We start from the raw sequence: 25,030 nt of genomic DNA, 5'->3' as shown, positions 1-25,030 counted from the left end.
ACATACATCTGAAAACCAGGTGTACAGAGATATGGTTTCCTTCCCCGTTGTGTCATACTCCATCCTTATTAAGGATGTCATTCTGTGTCCAACAGCGCTAATGAGAGGGAAAATTAATTGCACTGACGCCTCTAAATGAGGAAATGTATTGAATGTGATAAACAGAAAAGAAGCTGCTTACTAAGAGCTTTGTCTTACGTATCCTAAAAGAGCCTTATTTTAGCTATGCATCATAGGGCATAAATTTCACCTGAAAACAGAGATATGCCAATTCCTATTAGCAAAGAACCACAGACTCAGCTCAGTACTGTTCTGTGGACTGCTCTTCCGCAAGACCTCCCTTTTTCTGCTGAACAGACACTGAAATTTAAGTAGAATTTAGGCTATCTTGAGAGGGCCCTAACTCCCACCTAATCTTCCTTCTGAATGTTTCAGTTCAACGCTATCATTACTGACAGGGGTTTGGAAGTCTCTCTGAAGCATTCTCCCAACGGACCAACACATACCGATTACCAACACCAGGAACTGGTCCTGATTATGTAAGAAATTTGAAGACACTTTAAGGCAGCTTCTGACAAAAAATTCCAAACCAAGTGACAACTTACCATTGATGAGGCTGCTGACCTGAGACACCAACTGACTAGATTTTTCCAAAAGATGGCATGCATTGGGATCCACTTCTCTACTCATCAAGCCCCGATGATCACTCTCCCACTCCTCATGACTTGGTTTGGATGTGTTATCATAACTGAAGTCAGGAAGAGACCTGGTCAGCTTCTGACTGAAGTATCTTTGAACCTCATCCAGCTCACTCAAGTTTTTTCTGTAAACAGTGGTATGAAATTTGGTAAGAGGAAAAAAAAGCCTGTGGCAGACTGGTTCTATTTGTATCGTTTCAGATAACAGCGTGTAAATATGCAAATATAAGATTAAGGTTTAGTATTGAAAAATAGATCAGTGTTGAGCCTGTTCTGTCTAAGCAAAAGGGAAACACTTACTCAAGAACAAATGCTGAATCAGCTATGAATAAATTTAAGCTGGAAGTTAAAAAAAAAAGAGCTAGTTTTAAACTTACTTAATCAAAGAAAGTTGGATTTGAGATGACCTTCCAACAGAAGTCATAAAGGCAAGGATATTAATTGCCTTTATGACTGAGCTTGATAAAAATCTAAGGATTTCTACCTGCTTAAGATCTAAGGATTCTACGATATATTGCTTGTGGTAGCAGGAAAAGGGATGGAATGACTCAGAAAGTCTCTTTCAGTCCTATATTCCTCCAGATAATAAATATTATTCTTTTAAAATTTATTCCTGATTTAAACCTAGAATCTAGTCAGGAGAAAAGCACTTCTAGTAAGGAGAAAGGCATCCTGTTGGGAAAGGACATCCTGCTCCGTGCACCATGAAAATGCTCACAGGCTTGTTCTTGTATCTGTGAAAACCAACTCGGAGGACTATTGGCTTAATAGTGTGTGTTGTGTTACAGATGTACAAAGGTGGAGAAAGCAAAGCATTCTATCCAGATCTGAAAACACTGCTGTCGCTGTTTCCTGTCAGAAACTCACAGCATTGCTAGAGCACCTCAGTCCTGATGCACAGCTCCCTGCCCAGTCCCTGCTTTTCCAATCTCATCTCATCCTGCTGTAAATTACACTATCTCACTGGTACCTCTTAATCAGTTACTGTATATTTTCATTTTTACTGCCTTTAAAATTGGATGCACGAATTCTTCACTTTCGAGCTCTGCTTTGCAAACCTAAGGCTTTGAATTACCTCGTTGGCTATAGCTCTGCTTTACCTGAGAGCAGTTAGAAGAGAAGCACGTGATGACAGCGATAACGAGTCCATCTTTGCCGCCCGGTGCGCGTTCCCTTCTGCTTGCTGCAGGGATTCGTGAAATCTGCGCACGTTCTGCATATGCTCTTCATGACGAGGCACGTGTGTTCCAGAGGAACTAATTCTGCTAGAAACAGGCCTACGTTTAACAACAGAAAACAGTCTGAAATCTCTAATTGTGAAAAGTCTGCCAACTAAGAATACCCAACATCTTTAAATGCATTAAAGAGCCATCGGTGGATGAAACTAGCTCTTTCAAATGCCATCAAGAATGGCATTTACTGTTTCAGCTTCACACTAAATAAAGTAAACTGCAACTACCTCTCCGCACTGGTTAATAGTGTGGCTGATAGGGAATTTGCAATGTCTGCTGTGAGCTGCCAAGCCAGCTGCTCAGACCACATAATGGTGGCCCACGGTCTCTCTAAACTTCAAGGACACATACAGGAAAAGTATCATCTCCTATGTACGCTAAATAAACAAACCATGAATTAAAATGCTCTCTCACATGTTGCTAGTTAAATATATAAACATTAGTGCTTGTTTTAAGGGAGAGAAGGCAGGAATTACTGCAGGATATCTGATGGTCCTAGTCCTGGAATGTGCAATACTACAGCATTTCACCGGCTGTCATTCACCAGCCATGGACAGGAGTTACGGCAAAATAAAGGGGATATATCAGTAATACTCTATCTAACTTATGCTTATTATCCTCATTAAAAAAATCAAAACAAATACAAACACATCCCTTATTCTTATAAAAGCCTGGAAGAAGTACCTGCCAGTTTTAGCAATGGCATAGTGTAAATCCTAATGTAGAAGGGTGTAAACGAAACAAATCGGGAAATATCAGTGAGAAGAAAAAGAACATCTGGGTTTTGTTGAAGGGAACCTGTCTCAAGGTTGCTATCTCCTGAGCCACCCTCTCACTGGTAAAGGGAATTTGGTATAATCCTTAAGCCCAAACACAGGGGAAGATCTTTGACAGGGTTTGATACTTTTTCAGTAGAGTCAATAGGCTTCGGATAGGCAGATTTCTGAGCCCTGAAAAGAATCAAAATGGTTGATAGCCAGCGGACTTACCGCTCTCGAGTAGGAACACTGCTTCCTTTGACAAAGTATTCAACACCTGCTTGGAAAAGCTCGTAGCATTACTGGGAAATGTTGGAAAGCTGGCCTTCACCTAGAATAAAGAGGAACACCACACATGAGTCTTCCACAGCAAGAAAAGAGAGAAATGAAAGTAGTATCTTGCTGAGCTAACAAACAAAAACTTAAGTTTTCTAAATAGCTTTACATTTTCAAAGAGTATTCCAGCACTAAGCCAAAGTACCACTTCACAACACTCTTATTTCAGAAACATTTGTTAATTCCCCCCATGCTACCAAAGAGTAAAGTGATGGAAAGTAGGGTATAGGGGCTCCATTACATGTGTGTATCACACCCCAGTGTAACTGGAAAGTCTAGAGAATAAAAAAAAACCACAAGAAATGGCAAATCTTCCAGAAAAATAGATTCCTGTCAACTTATAAATTTCCTAACCAACGAAAGGCTGAATGTACAGTATGTTTTTGGGCATCAGCTGCCACCCAAAGCAGCAAACAGCACAATGCCAGGCTCCCAGACATCTAAAACCATAGAATATTCTCCTAACGATAAAAAACCCCCAAACACCCACAAAGCAACAACAGAGTGAAGCCACTGGAGATGTTCATGACCTAGGTTTGAACGAGTGCTGCAACTAGTGTTGGCCTGCAGCTACCATGGAAACACAGAGCAGCATTCTTAAACAAGAAGTTAAGTATTTCTGGTATATTTACACAGACTGATCCATTACAGTACTCTGAATTTGCTACACTTGCTTATTACTTCAGAAAGCCCCAGAGTCAGTGCTGATTATTAGGAATCTAATCAGATATGCACAAGGGAGGAAACTGAAGTACGTACTGAAGAACTTGGTGGCTGGGTCCGGATCCTTGCCTGCCTTTCTTCTTTGAGATTATTTATGTTTTGAAGAGGGGAAACTGCTACTTTGATCTGCCCTCGGCACTGTCCGCTGAAGTCCGTAATATTGTACCACCCGCACACGAGCTGGAAGCCAGAAAGAAGAGGAGAAAGGTCCACTGACGCAAATCCTATCACTCGCTCAGTCTCTGGGGAAGAAGAATATAAAGCACTTTTTAATTTAAACTGCATGTAAACGAAACATTTTCAGGAATGCTAAAAATCAGTCAGCCCTTGAAATACGTTTAGACTTTACAGGGAAAGGCATCTTATAAAACTGAAAAAATGGCTTAAAAGCTGACAGCTCTCATGAGGTAAAGAGCAAGTAAAGAGTGGAACACAAAAAGTGGAGGAAAAAGAAAACAGAGTTTAAGAGAACAGAAACGAGACTTAGATTTTGGTTGTTAACATGCTTCAAACTAAGAGACCTATGGTGCCTGATTGAGAAGAGGAAAAATTGTTTCAAGCAATTAAACCAGCTTCCTCCCTAAGGATTTGCCAAAATAGCTGTCCCTATTGCAGCTGTCAATAACCTGAACACCTACATCGGTAATAATTCACAGCAGAATGAGTGCCTTGCTGCAGGCGTAAGAAAGGACATGAGGGTTACACACCCTATGCAATACTTAATCAGAAGAACTAATTAAACAAGGGTTGTAATAAAGGGAAAAATATTCAGCTTGAAAGTGGGCTAGAAATAAGAGACAATCAGAGACTTGAAAAAATGAACCTGGAGGCCAATCTGGGGACCTCAGCAAATGCATTCTGCCTCCGGAATTGCATTCTCGCTTCAGAAACTCCTGTTTCTTCCCTTTTCACTTTGCCAAAACTTTCAAAAAATGCTGATTTGTCATTACACAAATGTTTGTGCAACATTTTGTCTTTTCTGTCTTGCAAATTTATCTGAAGTACAGAACAAACAATCCTATCCAAAAAGAGGATATTATTTGGACTACCTTAGCAGTTACATTCAGCTAAAAATGTCCCTGCAGAGATAATGAAAGACCAGGGCAGGGAGAAGGATTGGCAGGAGAATCACTGTGTACACACAGTACTCTCTATAATACAGAGAAAGGCTGAGTTACAAAGGAAGTTTATTTTTGAAGCAAAAATCAGACAGCTGAACTTTAATATGTAAAAAGAAAGAAAAACCTCCAGTATTTTAAAGATCATATCCTAGCAGTTTGAATTGAACAAGTAGGGCTGTCTTCCCAACAACTAATACATGGATTTTTGCGCTTGCTTGGTACCAATTAAATATTGGAGGATCTGGGCTAGCAACAAAACAAGCAAACACCAGTTTGAACTATTGGCAGCATCTTTTATCATTTAACAGGAAACAGCAGGGTCAGTAAAAATGCTTACAAAAAGCTTTTATGTTGTTAGGTTTGAAACCCAAGGCCTTCAACTCCCCCAGTGAATGCTGAGACTGGATACAGGAGCAATTGTTAAAATATATCCATGCCACTATAAAAGTATTTGATTACAACTGGCTGGCCACACTTCAATCAACTGCAGAGACAACAAACAGCATATGAAAGACACAGGAAAGAATTTCCTTCACTAGGAAAATCCAACCTCTAAAATACTGTCAAAATTAAAAACAGAAAGAATACAAACGAACCAAACCTTGTCAGATGATTAATGGGGAAAAGGAGGACGCTAAGGGGCAGGAAATCAGTGGGTATTTATCTCTAGCATTCTTCTAGTGCAAGGTAAAAAATGTCGTTACAATTCTACTCTCCAGTTTACTTAATAGAATTTACTTTACTTGTATTAAATAAAAGTCACGCAAGGAAAGGGATGCAGAAAAGACACTCCTCTCAATAATGCACTACAAACTTTACCTGCTTTATGCCACACTTTGAAGACCAAGGTTTGCTGTGGATCCAGCAGAAGCTCTTTGGATAATCTGTTGGGGAACAAAAATCATAATATTTTATACAAAGTAGGAAAAAGAACAAGTACAGTAAAATGCCTCTGAAGTTTCAATGCCATTGTATCTATCCACACAGCTCAGTTTCTTTCTGGAATGATGGGGGGGGGGGGGGGGGCAAAACAAAACAAACCCCAAAATCATTGAGCCCTCAAAAGCATAACTATCTTTACACGGTTTGGGCTTCGGTTATTCAAGAAGTATTTCCCTCTCCTCGTTCTTGTTGTAAATTTAAAAAATAGGACAATAAAACCATGAAGAAACGGAAATACAGTTTATCTCATGACTCAGTAATACAGCGACAGCAAAGCACTGGGGTTATGGTTGAAAGCTGTAATGTTTGAAGTTGATTTCTGGGAAAAAAAAAAAACTGAAAATTGAGGCGTCAAATGTAGAACAGCTTTTAAGTTGCTTGAAGCAATTCGGATATGACTCTGAGCATAAGCAACCTCTGAAACAAAACTTTTAAACTTCAGCTATCAGAGTCTTTCAATGGTTTAATCTTCATATTACAAATTCCCTAAAGCCAAAAACCCAACTCAGCAGTCTGGCAGAAAAGCCCACTCCTGTGCAGGCACTGGTATATATTTGTGATTGTCAAAATAAATTCAGTATGTTTTCTTGTTGCCTGTAACAGACTTGTTCCACCTAGTTTAGAATACGCCTTTGGCTGCTGCTTTGGAATTAATTTAAAATCTGGTATAGAAACACTGGAGAAGGCACAAGATTGCAAACACAGGTTTATTACTGAATATTACCGTGTATGACTTGATCTGCTGAGGTTCCTTGGAGCGGTCAATTCATCTGCTCTAATTTAGGCTCAGATATCTAAGTCTGAGCTACGTTCCCTACACTATTTTGGCAGTCACTGGAGAGAAAGAGGCATCCTTAGCGAATTTTGTCCCAAGTTGGGTCTATAACACAGGTCAAGTGACTCACCGTCTGGAGGTGCCTGCGTCTCTCCAGTGACTGCAGAGGAAGCCAAGGCTGAACAGCTCTGAGTCAGATACATAAAGTTTCAGTAGGTGAACCCAATCTTAGAGCTCTGGTCCTGAACCAGGGCATAATTTCTAAACATGAAACAAAGTAAAACATACAGAAAAAGCCAATAAATTGGATCAAGTCTTACTTAACCTTGCCAAGAGTCCTTTAGGAATTAGCAGCCCCTTCCTCTAGACGGGGAAACTACAGACGAGTGGAAATAGACTGCTTCACCCGAGGTCTTAAGCCAAATTAGAATGCAGCCAAGGTTCCACGCACGTCAAACTGCCCTTCCTCACGTTAGCTTTAAGACCAAGCCTCCTCAAACAACTTTTCACCCAATATGAGCACGTGGTGATCGTAAAACATGGAAACAAGCATTTTTAGCTAAGAGTACAAGCCCGGTAAGTAGAAAAGCACCCCCTCCAACTGGGTATGTCCTTTTCACACCTAGTCTAGCTGTCAGATCCAAAGTGTGTCTGTGCGAGTCCACATTGCTTACCTTGCTTGTTGCTGAAAGTCCCAGACCGGTGAGTCCGTATTTTCGATTACTGAAGTGGTTATTGGAGCATCTGCACCAGCAACAGCAAATGATACACAGCTACTGGGTGCTGTTACTTCACGTTCCGTCAAAGGACTCCCTAAAATTATACAGAATTAAATACAGATTTGTTATTAATAATTAAAAAAAAAATCTAAAGGCAGTTCAACAATCAAAACAGATAATTAAAGAAATTCACTATCTAGGAAATACTCCTTTTCATTGGTGGAGCTGAAAATACTTTATATTTACAATGGGAGCAAATATTACGTGAACCTTTTACAGAGCAGAAACCGAAATATTCAAAGGAGAAACAGAAAAAACATTTGCCCAAGATCATCTGAGAAGTCAGAGGCAAAGCTAGGAATAAAACCCAGGTCCCCAGGACCCTGTTCCAGTGCTTGATCTACCTTCCATGCCAGGCCACAGAGTTTGGCAATCCCAGCTGCAAACATAAAAAATATTCAGCATTAGAAAAGGCAGTTTGACTTAACAGCGGGATTGCTGAGAGGAAGCTCACTTGTGTTGACTGAATAAGAAAATGCACAGCCGGTGTTAACAATACCCAAGGATTAATAAGCTTTTTTTGTAGCCTTTATTAGTTCATCTCAAAAAGACCGAAATAGTTAGAGAAACTTAATATTCCTGCAAAGTAGAAAGAAGTACCACTCTCATATCTGTTATGAAGGTTTAAATACACAGGAAAAAGCAGTATCTACAATTTTATTTTAAATTCTTGCTGGCTTCCCTCCTAATTTTTCCCACTGCCCTTCAATACCCATTGCAGAAGTGGGAGTTTGTGTTACAGATCAATTGTCACAGCCCCCTGTATTTTCCCGTGGTACGTGCTTTGAGCAGGGATAGAGCACATGGAAAATAAAATACCGGTCAGTATTAAATGCATGTGTAGCCCCCCAGCCCTGCTCCTGCACCAGCAAGAAATTTGAGAGAGGAAAGTCTAGTGTAGATGAGGCCTTAACATTTTGGCCAAAACATGAAAGTTTATATCAGAGTCAGGGAGGGAAAAATCAATTGCCGTCATGTCCTAGCCCAGGAAGCTATACATGGGGCAGCAGGTAGGCTTTGCTGAAATTGTTTTTAAGTAGCTTCAGAAAATACCATTTTTAATCTATGCACAAACTAGACCTTTGTGATTGCCAAGCTAAGTAACGAGGATGGCATTCACTCTGCAACGCACCAGTGAAACCTTTACAAGACTCCGTGCATAACCATAGTTCAGGGCTGGAACCATAACCATTTTCTCCCTCATTCATCCTGAAATAACCTGGGAAAAGGTTTGTGAGAAAACAGATAACGAACTAACTAGTCTGACTTAACTGGGTATGTTTGCACTTACAGGCAGACAGTTTCTCATCAGAGGAACGTATGGTCAAATTAAGGGATGGAGCTAGACGTTCCCCAGATGCTGCTGGATATTACAGATTAGAGATTGTTGAATGAAAGCTGCAGAAATTATACAATCACCTGCCCTGAATTATAGCCCAAAAAGGAGGGGAGATGCTTGAGGCCTCTTCCCTTCTGCATGTGACCCTTCCTCCAGGCTTGGACCGTCTTAGTCATGTTCTCATTAGCGAGATTAATTTGCTGCAGTGTATCATGGCTTGTAAAGCTGTAGTAGCATTTTACTGCTTACAGAGCTGTTCAGATGGTGAATCTGCAGCTGGCAAAATCTGCTAGGAGAAATGGACTTAGCCAAGGGGAAACAAGGTCAGACTTTGCAACCAACTATCACTCAGTTATTACGGATTGTTTCCTCCTTTCTGCTTTCCAAGGACTCAGCATGTGGCTTTGGACTTTTCTAAGACCTTGCTGGCCAGAATGATCAAAACTGATGAGTACGAAGCTGATTGAACTAAAACTAATTCTCTTCTCTCCTGAAGTCTGATTCTCTGTGAAAATATGATCAAATGTAACTGATTTATAGTAGCTTACTGAGTTACTGCTCATTTATGCCTTGACCATGAGGATTTCCTTGAGAACGAGATTTTTTTTTTTTTTTTTACAATACCCACAATGACTTCAGTTAAAACATGCCACACAAAACTCTTTGCAGTTTGATAAGACTGTAGATATGACAATTCAAAGACAGACGTAAGCAATGTGAGCTCAGCTTCGAGAAACGAGCAAGAGACCTGTCCAGACTAGCTCACCATCTCCTGCATGTAAAAGCAGACCTAAAAATCAATCTTTGTAGTCAAAGGCAAAACCAGCATTTCTCAACTGTTAGCTTGCTTTTCTTATCATAGAATCACAGAATGGTTTGGGTTGGAAGGGACTTTAAAGATCACCTAGTTCCACCCCCTGCCATGGGCAGGGACACCTTCCACTAGACCAGGTTGCTCAAAGCCCCATCCACCTGGCCTTGAACATTTCCAGGGATGGGGCATCCACAGCCTCTCTGGGCAACCTGTGCCAGTGCCTCACCACGCTCACAGTAAAGAACTTCTTCCTTACATTTAACCTAAATCTACCCTCTTGCAGTTTAAAGCCGTTACCCCTTGTCCTATCACTACATACCCTTGTAAAAAGTCCCTCTCCAGCTCTCTTACAAGCCCCCTTTAGGTACTGGAAGGCTGCTGTAAGGTCTCCCTGAAGGCTTCTCTTCTCCAGGCTGAACAACCCCAACTCTCTCAGCCTGTCCTCATAGGAGAGGTGCTCCAGCCCTCGATCATCTTCGTGGCCCTCCTCTGGACCCACTCCAAAAGGTCCATGTCCTTCTTATGCTGGGGGCCCCAGAGCTGAACACAGTGCTCCAGGTGGGATCTCACAAGAGCAGAGCAGAGGGGCAGAATCCCTCCCTCAACCTGCTGGCCACGCTTCTCTTGATGCAGCCCAGGATATGGTTGGCTTTCTGGGCTGCAAGCGCACATTGCCGGGTCATGTTGAGCTTCTCATCAACCAACACCCCCAAGTCCTTCTCCACGGGCTGCTCTCAATCCACTCATCACCCAGTCCTGTATTTGTGCTTGGGATTGCCCCGACCCACGGGCAGGACCTTGCACTTGGCCTTGTTGAACTTCATGAGGTTCACATGAGCCCACCTCCCAAGCCTGTCCAGGTCCCTCTGGATGGCATCCCTTCCCTCCAGCGTGTCGACCGCACCACACAGCTCAGTGACGTCGGCAAACTTGCTGAGGGTGCACTCGATCCCACTGTCCATGTCGCCGACAAAGATGTTAAGCAGCACCGGTCCCAATACCGACCCCTGAGGAACGCCACTCGTCACTGCTCTCCACTCAGACATCGAGCGTTGACTGCAACTCTTTGAGTGCAACCATCCAGCCAATTCCTTATCCACTGAGTGGTCCATCCATCAAATCCATGTCTCTCCAATTCAGAGACAAGGATGTCGTGCGGGACAGTGTCAAATGCTTTGCACAAGTCCAGGCAGATGACGTCAGTTGCTCTTCCCTTATCCACCAACACTGTAACCCCATCGTAGAAGGCCACCAAATTTGTCAGGCATGATTTGCCCTTAGTGAAGCCATGTTGGCTGTCACCGATCACCTCCTTATTTTCCATGTGCCTTAGCATAGTTTCCAGGAGGATCCGCTCCATGATCTTGCTGGGCACAGAGGTGAGACTGACTGGCCCGTAGTGCCCCAGGTCTTCCTTTCTTCCCTTTTTAAAAATGCAGGTTATGTTTCCCCTTTTTCCAGTCAGTGGGAACTTCACTGGACTGCCACGAATTCTCAAATATGATGGATAGTGGCTTAGCCACTTTATCTGCCCGTTCCCTCAGGACCCACGGATGCATCTCATCAGGTCCCATGGACTTGTGCACCTTCAGGTTCCTCAGATGGTCTCAAACCTGATCTCCTACAGCGGGTGGTTCTTCATTCTCCCAGTCCCTGCCTTTGCCTACTGTGTCTCGGGCGGTGTGGCTGGAGCACTTGCTGGTGAAGACTGAGGCAAAGAAGTCATTGAGTACCTCAGCCTTCTCCATGTCCTGGGTAACCAGGTCTCCCGTTTCCTTCTGGAGAGGGCCCACATTTTCCCTAGTCTTTCTTTTATCACCGATGTACCTATAGAACCTTTTCTTGTTGCCCTTGACGTCCCTGGCCAATTTAGTTCTATCAGGGCTTTAGCTTTCCTAACCTGATCCCTGGCTGCTTGGACAATTTCCCTGTATTCCTCCCAGGCTGCCTGTCCTTGCTTCCACCCTCTGTAGGCTTCCTTTCTGTGTGGAGCTCCTTGTTCATCCATGCAGGCCTCCTGGCATTTTTGCCTGACTTCCTCTTTGTTGGCATGCATCGCTCCTGGCTTGGAGGAGGTGATCCTTGAATCTTAACCAGCTTTCTTGGGCCCCTCTTCCCTCCAGGGCTGTATCCCATGGTACTCGACCAAGCAGATCCCTGAAGAGGCCAAAGTCTGCCTCCTGAAGTCCAGGGTAGCGAGCTTGCTATGCGCCCTCCTCGCTGCCCTAAGGATCTTGAACTCCACCACTTGCATGGTCACTGCAGCCAAGGCTGCCCTTGAGCTTCACATTGCCCACCAGCCTCTCCTTGTTGGTGGGAACAAGGTCCAGCATAGCACCTCTCCTCGTTGGCTCCTCCATCACTTGGAGAAGGAAGTTGTCATCAACGCATTCCAGGAACCTCCTGGATTGCTTATGCCCTGCTGTGTAGTCCCTCCAACAGGTATCGGGGTGGCTGAAGTCCCCCATGAGGACCAGGGCTTGTGAACAACGTGAGGCTGCTCCTATCTGTCTATAGAGGGCCTCATCTGCTCAGTTTTCCTGGTCAGGTGGCCTGTAGCAGACCCCCCCTATAATGTCACCCGTCCCTGCCCTCCCTTTAATCATGACCCATAAGCTCTTGGTCGGCTCCTCATCCATCCTCAGGCAGAGCTCCATGCACTCCAGCTGGTCACTGACATAGAGGGTGACACTCCCTCCTCGTCTCCCCTGCCTGTCCTTCCTAAAGAGCCTGTATCCTTCCATTCCAACACTCCAGTCACAGAAGCCATCCCACCAGGTCTCCGTGATGCCAATAAGATCATAGCCCTGCAGGCGTGCGCACATCTCCAACTCCTCTTGTTTATTCCCCATGCTACGTGCGTTTGCATAGAGGCATTTAAGTTGGGCCCCCGATGAAGCTGACTTACTGGCTGGAGCGGCTGGAATTGCTTTGTGCTGTTCTTCAGGTGCTCTCCTGCTGACCTGTGATCCCTCTCCAGGCTCTGGGCATCTATTGCTGGCACTGGCATCAAACTGGTAGGATTGGGATGGACTGAGGTTCCCCTCCCCTGGCAACTTTAGGAAAAGTTCTTCTAGGAAAAGAAAAGCCTATAATAGAAATAATTGTTGGCTCTAATAAGAAAGCTCAGCCATAATCAAAGGAGTCTTACAGAGCCTGATTTAGCCTAGCAACTCCCAATGCCTCAACTTTGCAAAGAAGTTACACTTAGAAACAGTAATTTTATTCTGCTTTATAAAAGCGGTATTTGAAGGATGAGGTGAGAGAAGGAATTGAGGTGTGTGACCTGCTGGTTCAGGAAGCGGGTGGTAAAACACAAAAGCTTTAAGCCTGGGGCACCTCCTGCGTGACACGGTCCAGACTGGCAGCATAATGTGCCGATGGCTACCACAGATAGAAGAAAATTAATAGACATCTATTCCATGGGGATGCAAGAACTGCACAGAAAAAGATGAAAAACATGGCAGGAAGAGGTTAGGCAACTGCAGATTAAAGTGACTTCAGTCCTTAAAAGATGCATGGAAAATTCTGTTCTAATATTGTTGGAAATAGTGCTCAAAACAGTTAGAACTAAGTTAGAGAAAAGACTTGTTGGTTTTTAGAACAGTTAGAACTTCTGCATTTTGTAGAACTTCTGCATTTTTATAGAATTAATTTAATTCCTTTCCAACGTTATGAAATTTAGGCTATTTCTTTTCTTTATATTATTTGGAAGATGAAGAAAAAGAAAACAGGAAAATTGATTTCAGACCACGAGAAATACGAAGAGGCTTGGGGAAACACTTTGTATCTTCACTCAGTTTCTGAAAATTGTGTATCTTAAGTAATTCTTCCAAAATTGCAGGAAGTTTAGCATCTATAACATACTGTACTGGAAATGTATTCCAGTCTTTTTATCTGTAACACAATAATGAAATTGTTATCATGAAGAATTGAAATTCTTCTTGAAACCAGCTTAGATAGCATTTGTTTCCGTGTATCCATTGCCTCTCAGTTAGTTACTTCTAAAAATCCCCTAAAATGATAAGTTGTTTGAAGATGGAAATATTGCAATAGTGTACATCATCAGAAGAAACCTCCTTTATCCCTTCAAAAGCTTTGCAGTAGCAAACAATGTTACATTAGGTTTCCAAAGACTATGAATTCCAGAAGATGATAGAATCATTATTAAAAAAGCCATCTGTGAGGCTCAGTATGTATCGGAATTACTTACACTTAAATCATGGCTGATATTTGACACTTTTAGTTGTGTTATCACACCGTAAAACGCTGAGTGTTCCCTTCTGGCATATCACCTGGACTGTGAAACAGTTGATCTTAACAGAGACGTTTCCAGTAAACTCACCTCGGGTCAGTTCCTTATTCCTATTTGTATTTAGGTAGCGTGGAATGGCCCAAACAAGATCAGATCACTCTAAGTGCTGAGCAAACACAAAATGATCAACTCACGCAGCGCTAGAGGTGCCCAAGAGCACCTGATGGGTTTGAAAGGGTTTAACTCATCTTTAACAAAGAGATGCATTTACAGACTGCAACTTGAGGGAAAAACAAAAGGCTCCAAAAACCTGCAAATTCACCAAGTGCGTTACATTGCTCAAGAACCAAACATCACCTGCTAGGAAGGAATATTTTAATACGCTTAGCATAAATTTAAAAGCAAAGAGCAATTCTTCGGTGACCCTCAGCACAGTGACTAGCCACCCAACTGTAATTCCCACCCTGCAGAGCGGGAAGCAGTGTGTCAAGGCCGGGTGAGCTCAGACTGCTCTGCCCTTACGTTGCCCTTCCTCACTGCTGTGTCTGGCAGCCTCCAGATAGCACGAGTAAGCCAGCTTTACAAATTGATTATATGCTAAAAATGCAAATTTGCAAGAGTCTTTGAGATATGAGTGTCTTGGGGTTAAGTTATTCAGATAACGCTTAACTTCAGAATTCAGCTGTCATCTCTAACAGTGAACATTATGTTATTTATATTTTGGATTTCGTTACTAGAGATAGGCTGAATAGTTCAACCTCCTGCTTCCCCTGTACTTATACAATGATGCAATGCTCTCGGGGTTGCAACACTATGAAGGCAAGTTCAAAACCCATCACATCCATTCACTGTGCCGGCGTAAGTTTGAGGATTTGTTTTTAAATTGTTCCATGCAGTACCTGTTGTGAACAGATCCCAGGGGAAAAAAAAAAGAAAAAAGAAAAAAGAAAGAAAAAAAAGGGGGGGGGGGTGATGTTACCTTTTAAACTTAGATGCATTGCTCTTTCCACAAGGATATTGACAGCAACTGTGTTTTCCAGAAATATCACGTCTTCTTCTTGTGGTTTGCCACTGGTGATTTCTGAACTTATGATATCCAGTTTCTGACTCGGATTTTCAGAGACCTCTTGGCTCAGATCAGGGGCTTTCTCTGTGCCTTCATCTTCACTGTTGCTGTATTCCTCAGCACAGTGAAGTCTGCTGGGCAGAGCAGCAGAAGTGGAAGAAAGGGCGATGTGAACACGTACAGCAGCTCCTGCTAGGTTTGCAGCATTGCATCTGAACAATGGATAAACCCCTGCAAGAGAATTCACAAACAACCAGCTAAACAAGCCAAAGAAAAACTAGGATCTTGGAAAACAGCTGGTACAGTTCCTTACGGCAGAGATCTCACATCAGACCAGCAGAACGAATTTTGATTTTCAATGTAATTTCTATGCAAGGCATCACCCAGCGCGCTGGTAGAAGTATCAGCTTGTAAAGGTTAAAAGCAGTGACCAACCGCGCAAATTAGGTACACCTTCATTTTCCCACTGGCAGCTCAGATTACTATTTTAAAGCACATCAACTTGCTGAGAGTCCTGGGAATAGTGCCTCTGCACAATTTTCTATACGTATATGGAGAATACAACATATACACAGCATAAAACTTCGTTTTAACTCTTGCTCCTTCTCCCTTCCCTGAGCACACTCAAAAGAAGAGCCAACGACCTGTCCATAAATCTACCTGCAAGCCGGTGGCTGATGGATACGACGTCGATGACAGAAGCCTAAGTAACCGAATAGAGCAGAAGTTTCCACGACCTTCTCAGTGCTCAGTCATTTGCTCTGACTGCAGGCATTCAGCCTCCTTGAGAGACATTATTCTTACTGCTTCTCACTCTACCATGATGCCCAATCCGTAATTCTGAAGAAACATTCTTCATCAATCCATGTAGGCTAATTGCTGTCCCTGTTACTGATCATTACTGCCAATTTTGCACTCATTTAAACTTGCTAAGTTTTGAATTCAGGGAAGGAAGCATTTTAACCTTGTTTATCTTCAGTGAAAGGAGTTGTTGAGTCCGTGTTGCATACAGGACAACACAAAGCTGTAAATATTTTGCTTAAAGTGACTAGAGAAGTAACAAAACTAAAACATCAATAAAGAGGAATGAAACATGACAATGTTCTTTAGGAACTTACCACTAACGCTTAGTGTTGTCCTTGACCTCTCTGCTAACGCTGCGAGGTCGACATAGGCAGATCCAATAAGACGATCTGTATCAAGTGGTCTTTCCCCATCATTTTCTTTACCATACGCCCACCACACCTGGATTTCTAATTTCTCCTCTCTGAAGAACCAAAGCAGTCCTTGGCTCCTTCTGAGAGTCACCTTGTTTGGTTTCTTAAAGTCCACTGTAACGTTCTTTGTGTCCTCACTCAATTTTGGCCTCCGAAGCAAAGTCCACGTGGCTTCCTGGTTATATAGCTTATACCTGAGGTAGCAATAAGTGCTTTTATTCAGGTGCGTCTGGCCTGCCAGCAGCACACAGTGGACTGGCAGCCATACTCTTGGAGTTGAGATGGTCACAGTCACTGGATGGGCACGCTGCTCCCATTCGTCGCTATCATCCATGCTGTCTTCGTGGCTCTCCTCGCTGTTCCATCCTAAAAGCTTAGCAGTCTCCAAAACACGCTCTCTGTCATCCTGATGAGCAAAGGTAACAGAAAGTTCCAGTCCTCCCACAATGGCCTGCATGACGTTTGTGCAGCGTGAAGGCAATAAATCTTCAGATAGGGTAACTGGGTACCAGCCTGTAATTCCTTCAGGAGAAAAGATCATAATTAGACTTAAAAACATCAGTAAAGAATTTTCCACTCTCTGGTCATCAGTCAAGGACGAGTACTTGAAGTGTTCATTTCTTGTGAAAGTTTGGAATTTGTCAAATGATTTCTAACCTGAAAAAGCAGCAAATTGTTAGACCTCAGAAAACCTCACCAGTAGTTCTGATCCCAAAGGCATTTTACTTTCAATTGCATTAACGACACTCATTTTACAACAAAACTATACCCCATGAATCTCCAATTATAAAATCAGGCATTCTACGTTTTTTCCTCCTCTCTTCCCATTAAAAATAAACCCACAATTTCATGTTGGAGAAAACTAGAACTATACTGAGATTAAAGCAGAAATAACTAAGATGATAACAAAAACATTATTATTTCAAGACGTTATCATCACAAACTAACACTAGATAGAGGAGATATTTTACATTTAGTTTAAAAAAAGTTAATCCAACTGCTTTCTAACCTACCTAAGCCTTTGTTTCCAGCTTTGATATCTCAAAAGCAATCACTGGTCCTCCACTGAACACAACTACTCTTGGACTTTCCATCTTAAGGTAGAAAATAAATGGCCCTGAATAAAATACTAAGGAGGTTAATATTCATTCAGCCACTATACATCCTACACCCTGAAAACTGACCTTCAAAACAACAACCCTTATATGAGTTTTCTAATACAGGATTTTTAACAAAGGCATGTGCTATATCTGAAAGAACTTTGGTCTAAAAAAAAAAAAACAAACAACAAAACAAAACCCCCCAAAATGGGAATGAAAATTGTTTTAAGCAATTACTATAGCGTTTACCCAGAACGTCAGCAGCATAACGCTGCTATATTACCTGATCTTCTTCTCAGCAGGTCTCTAGTTGGAATTGTGACCGTCCCAAGAAGATAATCTCTTGATGCCCGAGCTGCCAATGTCTCTGTGGCTGGAAAACAAATCATTTTGCAAATACACCAAACTGGAATGCAAGATTTAAAAGTGATTCAGACAGTATCTCCTTTGAAAGAAAGCTGTATCGCCTCAACAGCAAATAGCTCAGCTGTCATACTGAAAACACTTTAACCCATGAAAAAAGGACAAAGTCGAAACAAATGGCCCAGTACATATCAGGCCAAAATCCGTGAGAAACAGAGGTGTGAACAAAACCTGCCTGTAGGCATTGCCAGTGCACATTCATTACAGGATACACGCTCCACCACCGCTGAATTTGGAGAAACTTTTAGGGAATGTTTCCATAGATGAACATTAAGTAACCAGAGGGGAGCTGGTGGTCAGTTACCCTAACAACTTGCCACTCCTGACTTTTCTCTCCCAGGAGTAAAAAACAATGTCATCTTTAGGTAAATTTTGTTTATAAAATAATTCTACAACATGTTGTTATGTTGTAAAAGAATCCTGCCTATCTGCCACAGGATCATTCAAGGATTTTAAGCTATCATTTCTCTGAACCTCCATTACCTCTTTCATGAAGTGGAGGCAGTAAGGCATGCACATACAAACGCAGGGCGCTCCAAGAGTCAAGCACTATTACTGTTAATTGCATTAGCTTTTCATTTAAAAGGTGACCTCCATCACCTGGAGTCTTAGAAACCTTTGCACAAGGGGAACAGTATCTCCCAAAGCCTTCTCTGAAGGCAGTTTAGGTAATTACATCTATTAGCAACTGCACAGAATAGTCTCTCTTCTAAACTAAAAATTAAGGGGACTGGATCATTCTGCAACAGCGTTCAGTCATTGTAATCACTTGTCCTCCTTACCTGACTTGGTGCTCTGATGGTAGATAGAGAAGACGATATTGGCAGACTGCAAGAGTTCCCCCAGACAAGAGGCTTCTCCGCTACTTTTCTGAATGATGAGGTTACAAGGAAACTCTGCGTGGTGCTCGAACTCTGGGCAGAAAGTACGAGCCACAGCTCGTGTGTTGCGTCTCTCTGCCTCAGGTAGGAAGGAGAGGTGCACAGACACATAAGCATTAACTCCCACACCTGCATAGTACTGGACCGAAGGGTTCTTTTGTGCCACAGCTCTTCATTTAGTATGTAAAAAGAAAAGAAGAAAGAGAATGAATATAATGTAACAAGGAATCTAGAAACCAACGCAATTAAAGCAAAGGTTTCAAGTCTTCATGGTGAAAATATGGGACAAAACAGTGAATGTTGTAAGTCAAAACAGATGTGGGTTCTGGCTGCATATTATTTTTCACCTTTTTTTTTTTTTTTTCCATCTGAACAATACTAGGAACAGATATGAAATGGTGAGCGTAACTATCACAAGGTCCTTCACTGGTGGCTATGCTCTTATCATTGTCAGGATCTGAGACCAAAGTGGTTGAGAAAGTACTCAGCACCTTTAAAAATATCCCATACTGCAGAAAAAGCTGCAGGACAACTTCCCAGAAATCTGCTCTAGAAGGAAGCAAAAGGCAAGCCAAATTATTTTTACAGACTAGTACCGACAAGCAAAAGGAGGTGAAATTAGCAGAAGGAATTATTTACACGTAAAACAGACGCAGGTATTACTCAGGTCATACAGCTGAAGGATGAGGAGTCTGAGGTCATTCCACTTTCTTAACTTCTCCAAGCACCATACGGTAGTGATCCTCATCTTACAGAGTCTACTTGAATTAAGATGGATCAGGAGTTCGGCAACACTGAGAAAGGGTCAGTGAGCACTGCTCTAGAATGACAGGAGCCATCCTTCTCTTATGGAATTGACTCCCTCTCTTCTAGCCCTTTCTTTCTTAATTCTTGAAAATCGCATATTGGAACTAAGTTCAGGTGATACCACACACTTAGAGCAGCAGCCTTCCGGTGAAAAGGAACATGTTTCATTTACTAGTTAGTTTATCAATGTTTCCACAGTGAAATTCAAGAAAACAAATCTCAGCTAGCTTTTAAATAGCATCAGTAACACCCAGATCCAATGCCCAAATAGGTACCCTTTTATATTAGCCACTTTTTATATCAGCCTTTGGTGTAGAAAACTGTTGAAATGTAGAAAAATGTGCCCTTACAATCTTGATCCTTTTGCAGAACGAATGCTACCACACTGTACTGCAGCTTAAGGGACAAAAAATAGCCACTGATGTTCTTTATAAAGTTATTTTCACTTCTGATCAGAATCCAGTTTGAATCTCGGTCTCCGCAGATGGAAAGTTGGCCAGTTACAATTTGTTCTAATCTAATGTCTCAGCCTGCTGCCTCCAGATAAAGCTATTTTAAGAGAAAAATCTTCCTTTTAGAATTAGGCTTTACCTAGCTGCTGCTTGCAAACCAGCTGCTCTGTGTATTTGTACAGAAAGAGAAACAGCTTGAGCAGTTATTCCTGCTGCTGTTTTCATGGATCGTTGGTATCTCACACTCACATCAAGCAAGCCTGGATTAAATGAAAGAAAGAAAGGAAAGAAATGGTCAGCTTTTTATACAGTTATATCCAATATAATCAATACTGAGTTACACCTCTTAATACAAAACTTACTCTATTAATGCAAACAAGTAATTCCATATGAAATCCATTGAGATTGACTGTGCAAGATGCTGTACTTCAGCCAGAAGTCACGGCCTCATACAGGAGGCACAGAAGGAAATTTTAAGGACTGCATCCTGCAACCTGACCTACCGGCAGTCAGATCAGATGGCCTTAATGGCTCCTTCTCATTGGCAAATGTATGGTAGAGTAAAACTGGGAGAGGCTGTTTAACCCAGCCGCGCCCTCATGTGTGCATTCATTGTAATACTTTTAAAATACCCTACTGCAGTATTTCAACACATCTTTTTTATAGCACTGCAGTGACAAAATCTTCAAAGAGATTTTCTGCTTGCTGCACATGGCTAACCTATTACAAAACAACTGAAGCATATATAACTCCCTCTCCAGCCCCAGCGTTTTTTATGGCTATTTTTTCCAAGAAGCTGCCTCAGATTTCCTCAGTGGCCTTCCCAGAGCTGATGTTTGTATCATCTGAAAAAAGCACAGCAGAACAGAAGGACGTCTCTGCCCACACCACGTACCGTAAACAGCCCTTCTTCAAATCGCCCATTCCCTACCTGACATGGGAAGCTTAACTACAGACTGTGGCTTATTTGGCAACTAAGTAGTTCAATACGCAGGGAGGGCTTTTTTAAACTTGTTAGGAGTTTGAGGGTTGCTCATGTTTAATCACTGATGCTTCACTACGTATGGTGACAGTGAAAGCTGGGAGGAAAAACGCTCATGGTTGGTATCAGTTGCCAACACAAATACGTATTTTTATTTGCCTTGGAAGCAAAGACATAGATGTTCATTTTTACACATAAAGTGAAAACCCACAAGCCTTCCTTACCTGAAGACCGCAGATGAAATTCCTCTGAGGAATCAGTCCGGGGAACCAATGGAAGATTAAAAGTCTGTATCCCTATTTCTTCACGATGCTGCATAGTTACCATGGCACATAGCCGTGACAAAGGCAAGGTCCCTTTGGCAACCATCTGATCTCTGACATTTGGGTAATAATATCTGGTAAGACACAAAGAAGCAGCATCAATCACGCTGTTTTGATGATGACAAAATGATCATCATTTCTCTCATGACTGCATGTAAGTGAGCTTTAATAGGTGTGGCTTCAAACACTGGTTAGTCTCCCGATAGCTAAGGGATAAACGCAAGTAAATGAATTTCCACAGGAAAAAAAAAAAACAGTAAGTACTCAAGTAGATAATGCTACAAATTCTTTTGCACTAGTCCTAGCAAGTCAACTAGCAGAAACTCTACTAAAAATTGGCATCCCAAAGAAAAACAAGAGAAGAATCTGGCACCAAATATTCTCCGCTCTCAATTTCCATTAATAAATAAAAATGCTACTTGCAGAACAGATTTGTGTTACCAGTTTGTAAGTGTAAAAAATTACTCTAGACCTTTTCTTACTGTGCTACTTGGCTTCAGACTCATCCTAAAGTGAGTTTTGGCACTGTACCTAATGAACAACAGGTAGATCAGGAGAAAGGCATCCACTGGGATTTCAGTAGCAGTAACGGAGTGATGTGGTAGTGCTATAGACTTGTGTTTTCCTTTCCATTTCGGGACAAATCCTGAACATTAATTGACTGTTCGAGCCTTGGGTAAAGCACTGCCTGAATAGTAGTCCCAACATCTTGGAATATTACACCTGTTGGTTTCTACTTTTTCCCCATACACTTCTAGGAGTAATTCAAGATGCTGAGAGCATCATAGCAAGAACTCTCTGATTTGGAATCTGGCAGTCAGTATCTAACCTCCTTCCTAATTACAAAGATCTGTTGGTAAGCTTTTTCCATTTCAAATATTGCAAACTGGTAAGATGATGTTTACAGAATTCTTAAAAGGCTTCCAGCTCAGTAATTTCCTCCTTTCACCCAAAACAACCTAAATTTACCAGCCACTGTCAGCGAGTGGTCAGGGCAAGATTAAACCAAAGTCTAATTGCCCCAGGAAACTGAGCTAAAGCACATTTTTGAAATGCCAGGTACTAACAATTGGTCACTTCCACTGCTCTGGTCATTACCAACATTAATGTAAACACATCCAGCATGTAATAATTCTCATGTGACTTTGCAAATTTTAAATAACTTGGTTTGTTTACTACAGAATGAACAGATTATTGTAATTATGCTTTTCTAAAGCTATCTGTCTTCATGGTCTCTGCTTTCCACTACTAGTAATTAGCTTCAGTTGCCAAAGAAACTACAATTGGAACTTACAAACATTTTATAGTATTTCTTTTGTAATTGGTGACTTGTATTGGGGGAAAAAAAAACCCAAAACAATGAAATCATACTGCCAGGGTGCTATTAAGTAAAATTTGGATGTGCCAAGCGTTTAAACACTACTTTTAGATCATTATGCTGATAACAAAATGGAAGAAAGCAAATTAAGAGCATACACTTTCTAAAGAAGTTGTAAGAAGAAAAGAGTAATTAGCACTCTTGGGGGGAAAAAAAAAGGCTCACATGTCTTAAATGCAATCTTAAATGCAGATATTCATCACCAAATGTTGATGAGCTCGCCATTTTTTCACTTACTGTTAAATATCCATCCCATAGCTAGAGATTTTTCACTACCAGATATGTCTCTATCTGTATTGCTGTGACATCTACAAAGAATAGGATGTTATTCTGTACCTGCACCAGACTTCAAACTGGACTCCTCCTCCAGCCGCTCCTGGTGCCATAAATGCACTGACCAGGAGCCTCTGGACTGGCACGTCAGCAGGAACCAACAAAGAATGATGATGCTCATCATTAAAGACGGGATCAGGGACGCACAAAGTGGTTGCTGTGCGAAATGGCTTTAATTCGATGCCTACAAGTCAAGCAGAGTTGGTTAACAATGGTTGCATTTGTGGGTTTCAACCTTTTCCTATTTGCAGTCCTTCAGGAGGCAGCACCCGGAGACAGTAACTTAAATCCTCCCACCAGAAGGCTTGCTCTTCTGAGTTTCACTTCACAAACCTTTTACAAGCAATTCACGCAGTCCCATGAACCTGTGAGCCACAGGCTGAAAACTACTGTTAAATGTGGCTGGAAACTGTATAGTCCACAGGAGTTGCTATAGGACAATGTTACTGACTGTCATGTTTCAGAGGAAATATATATTAGTGATTCAAAGCACTCAGAGTCAACACTAAGTCCTTTCCTACAACTGCAATTATTTAAATACTCCTTTAAAATCCCAATGATCTAAAACAGGCAAGTCTTCTCTTCATGTATCCATGAAAATGAGCATCTTGAAAGGCTTGTGTATGTAAAGCCTTCGTTGAATTTAACTGTATACAATCTCAGTATTCCCTGTGAATCTGTTCTTGCATCTTTGCAGAATCAGTTGGTGAACTCCTCTAGGATCTTTAACAAAAAGGTACCATGTGAAGAGATTCAGAACTAGGTATCTTTTTTTGCTGGGAACTTTGCCACCTGCCTCAGTCAAAGCAGGCTTTTAATTTACTGATGCAGCCCAAGTACAGTTGTATGCAGATCTTCTGAGGAAAGCAAGCATTGGCTGCATTATGGAAGCTCAGAGAAATACAAACCCTCACTTAAGCAGAGAGAACATTACTGAACAATATTTAACTAAAGCAATGCTCTAAATAAGGATGTATCATAAAAGAAACTTACCATCCTCATGCAATTCAGTTCCTTGCAGTGCACCGCAACCAGCCTCTTGAACTGGGAAAAAGTACTGTACGTAGCAGTCAGCCTCTCCCCAGACGGTGGACTGTAAGGGAGTGAGTCCTTTCACACTCTCCACGTGGATCTCAAACACATGCTCCATCAGGTCTTCCCCTTCTTGGTCTAACTGCTAATAATACAAAGAAAATCCACGTGGAAAGGACGACTCTTTAGGAAACAGCATACAAGAAGACTGGGAACATGAGAGTCTAAGAAGCCTGAGACAGGGGGCTCAGAACCACTATCTGCCATTTTCCTCCTAAAGTTCACAGAAACATCGAAAGCCTGATAGCAATTTTTTTTTTTTTCTGCAAAAGCCAAAAACCACAGCACATAAAAAGCATGAAAGTTCCTACATATCCAACTCAAAGGTAGTGGCAAAACCTGTATGGTACAGAATAAGGCTGTGAAAATTAAGATTTTCTATAATTTTGGGGGGGGGGGGTTTACTGCGCTTGTCACGTAGATGGAAGCAGTGGATATGTAGGGCAATAAAAAGGGCAATGATGTCGAGACTGGTGAGAGAAAGCTGGTAAGAAAAGAGTACAAACAATATAATTCTGCATAGAACGTGATCATTTATAACAAAATTGGCTACAGCATCAAAAGAGATTGGGGATCACTGGTCCGTTAGTGAACCCACTGGTCAAACCCTTTTCATGTGTCCCTAATGACAAGAATGGGAATTTATTGAACAATACCGTTGTGGGCTTTGTAGGAGGAGGGTCCAGAGAGTGGGAAGGGCGCTGTGTGACGGGAGGTACCATTCCTTCTTCATTTTTTAGCCTTTGCAGTGCCACTATTTGATCAGCTGACCCCATCGCCAGAATAACCCTCAGGCTTCCACTTCTACTGCCAGTAAAAACGTCTATCACAGGCATATCGCTGTCCACAGCAACCACTGGATATTGAGCTTGAAGAAGCAGGTGGGAAATCTTTGGATCTCTACAATAGATTAAAACAAAAAAACCAAAAAAGCCCCAGCATAAGAATGAGCCATCTGAATATGAACACGATCACACAAAGCTCATTTTAGATTGGACTTTCAATGCAGTTAGAAACCAATCTATCTCCATTCCTCCAAAATCCATCTCAATTACATTAGTCTTCACAAAGCACAGATCCATGAGCTATTTTCAGCAATGAGAAAGCACAGCTCTCCAAAAACTAACATGGCCTTACCTATAAGCCAGCCTAGAAATCTGTGAGCGAGGTGATGAACTGGAACAAGACTCCTATTAATATACTG

General features: G+C 41.9%; 1 protein-coding gene across 1 annotated transcript in view; it reads right to left on the bottom strand.

Annotated features, from left to right (window-relative positions):
• C2CD3 (C2 domain containing 3 centriole elongation regulator) overlaps positions 1–25,030 on the bottom strand; it is a 53,810-nt gene that overhangs the window by 11,790 nt on the left and 16,990 nt on the right. The window contains 16 exon segments of the mRNA XM_050899261.1: positions 606–823; positions 1,799–1,963; positions 2,920–2,941; positions 2,944–3,019; positions 3,784–3,989; positions 5,688–5,752; positions 7,260–7,398; positions 14,752–15,069; positions 15,957–16,577; positions 17,439–17,528; positions 18,361–18,629; positions 19,858–19,978; positions 20,925–21,097; positions 22,738–22,918; positions 23,728–23,911; positions 24,483–24,726. Coding sequence (XP_050755218.1) covers positions 606–823; positions 1,799–1,963; positions 2,920–2,941; positions 2,944–3,019; positions 3,784–3,989; positions 5,688–5,752; positions 7,260–7,398; positions 14,752–15,069; positions 15,957–16,577; positions 17,439–17,528; positions 18,361–18,629; positions 19,858–19,978; positions 20,925–21,097; positions 22,738–22,918; positions 23,728–23,911; positions 24,483–24,726 — 3,092 coding nt within the window.

The sequence above is a fragment of the Gymnogyps californianus genome, chromosome 1 (assembly GCF_018139145.2).
Source record: "Gymnogyps californianus isolate 813 chromosome 1, ASM1813914v2, whole genome shotgun sequence".
Taxonomy (NCBI): Eukaryota; Metazoa; Chordata; class Aves; order Accipitriformes; family Cathartidae; genus Gymnogyps; species Gymnogyps californianus.
Note: the sequence above shows the minus strand (reverse complement) of the source record. Positions and strands in the feature narration are given on the sequence as shown.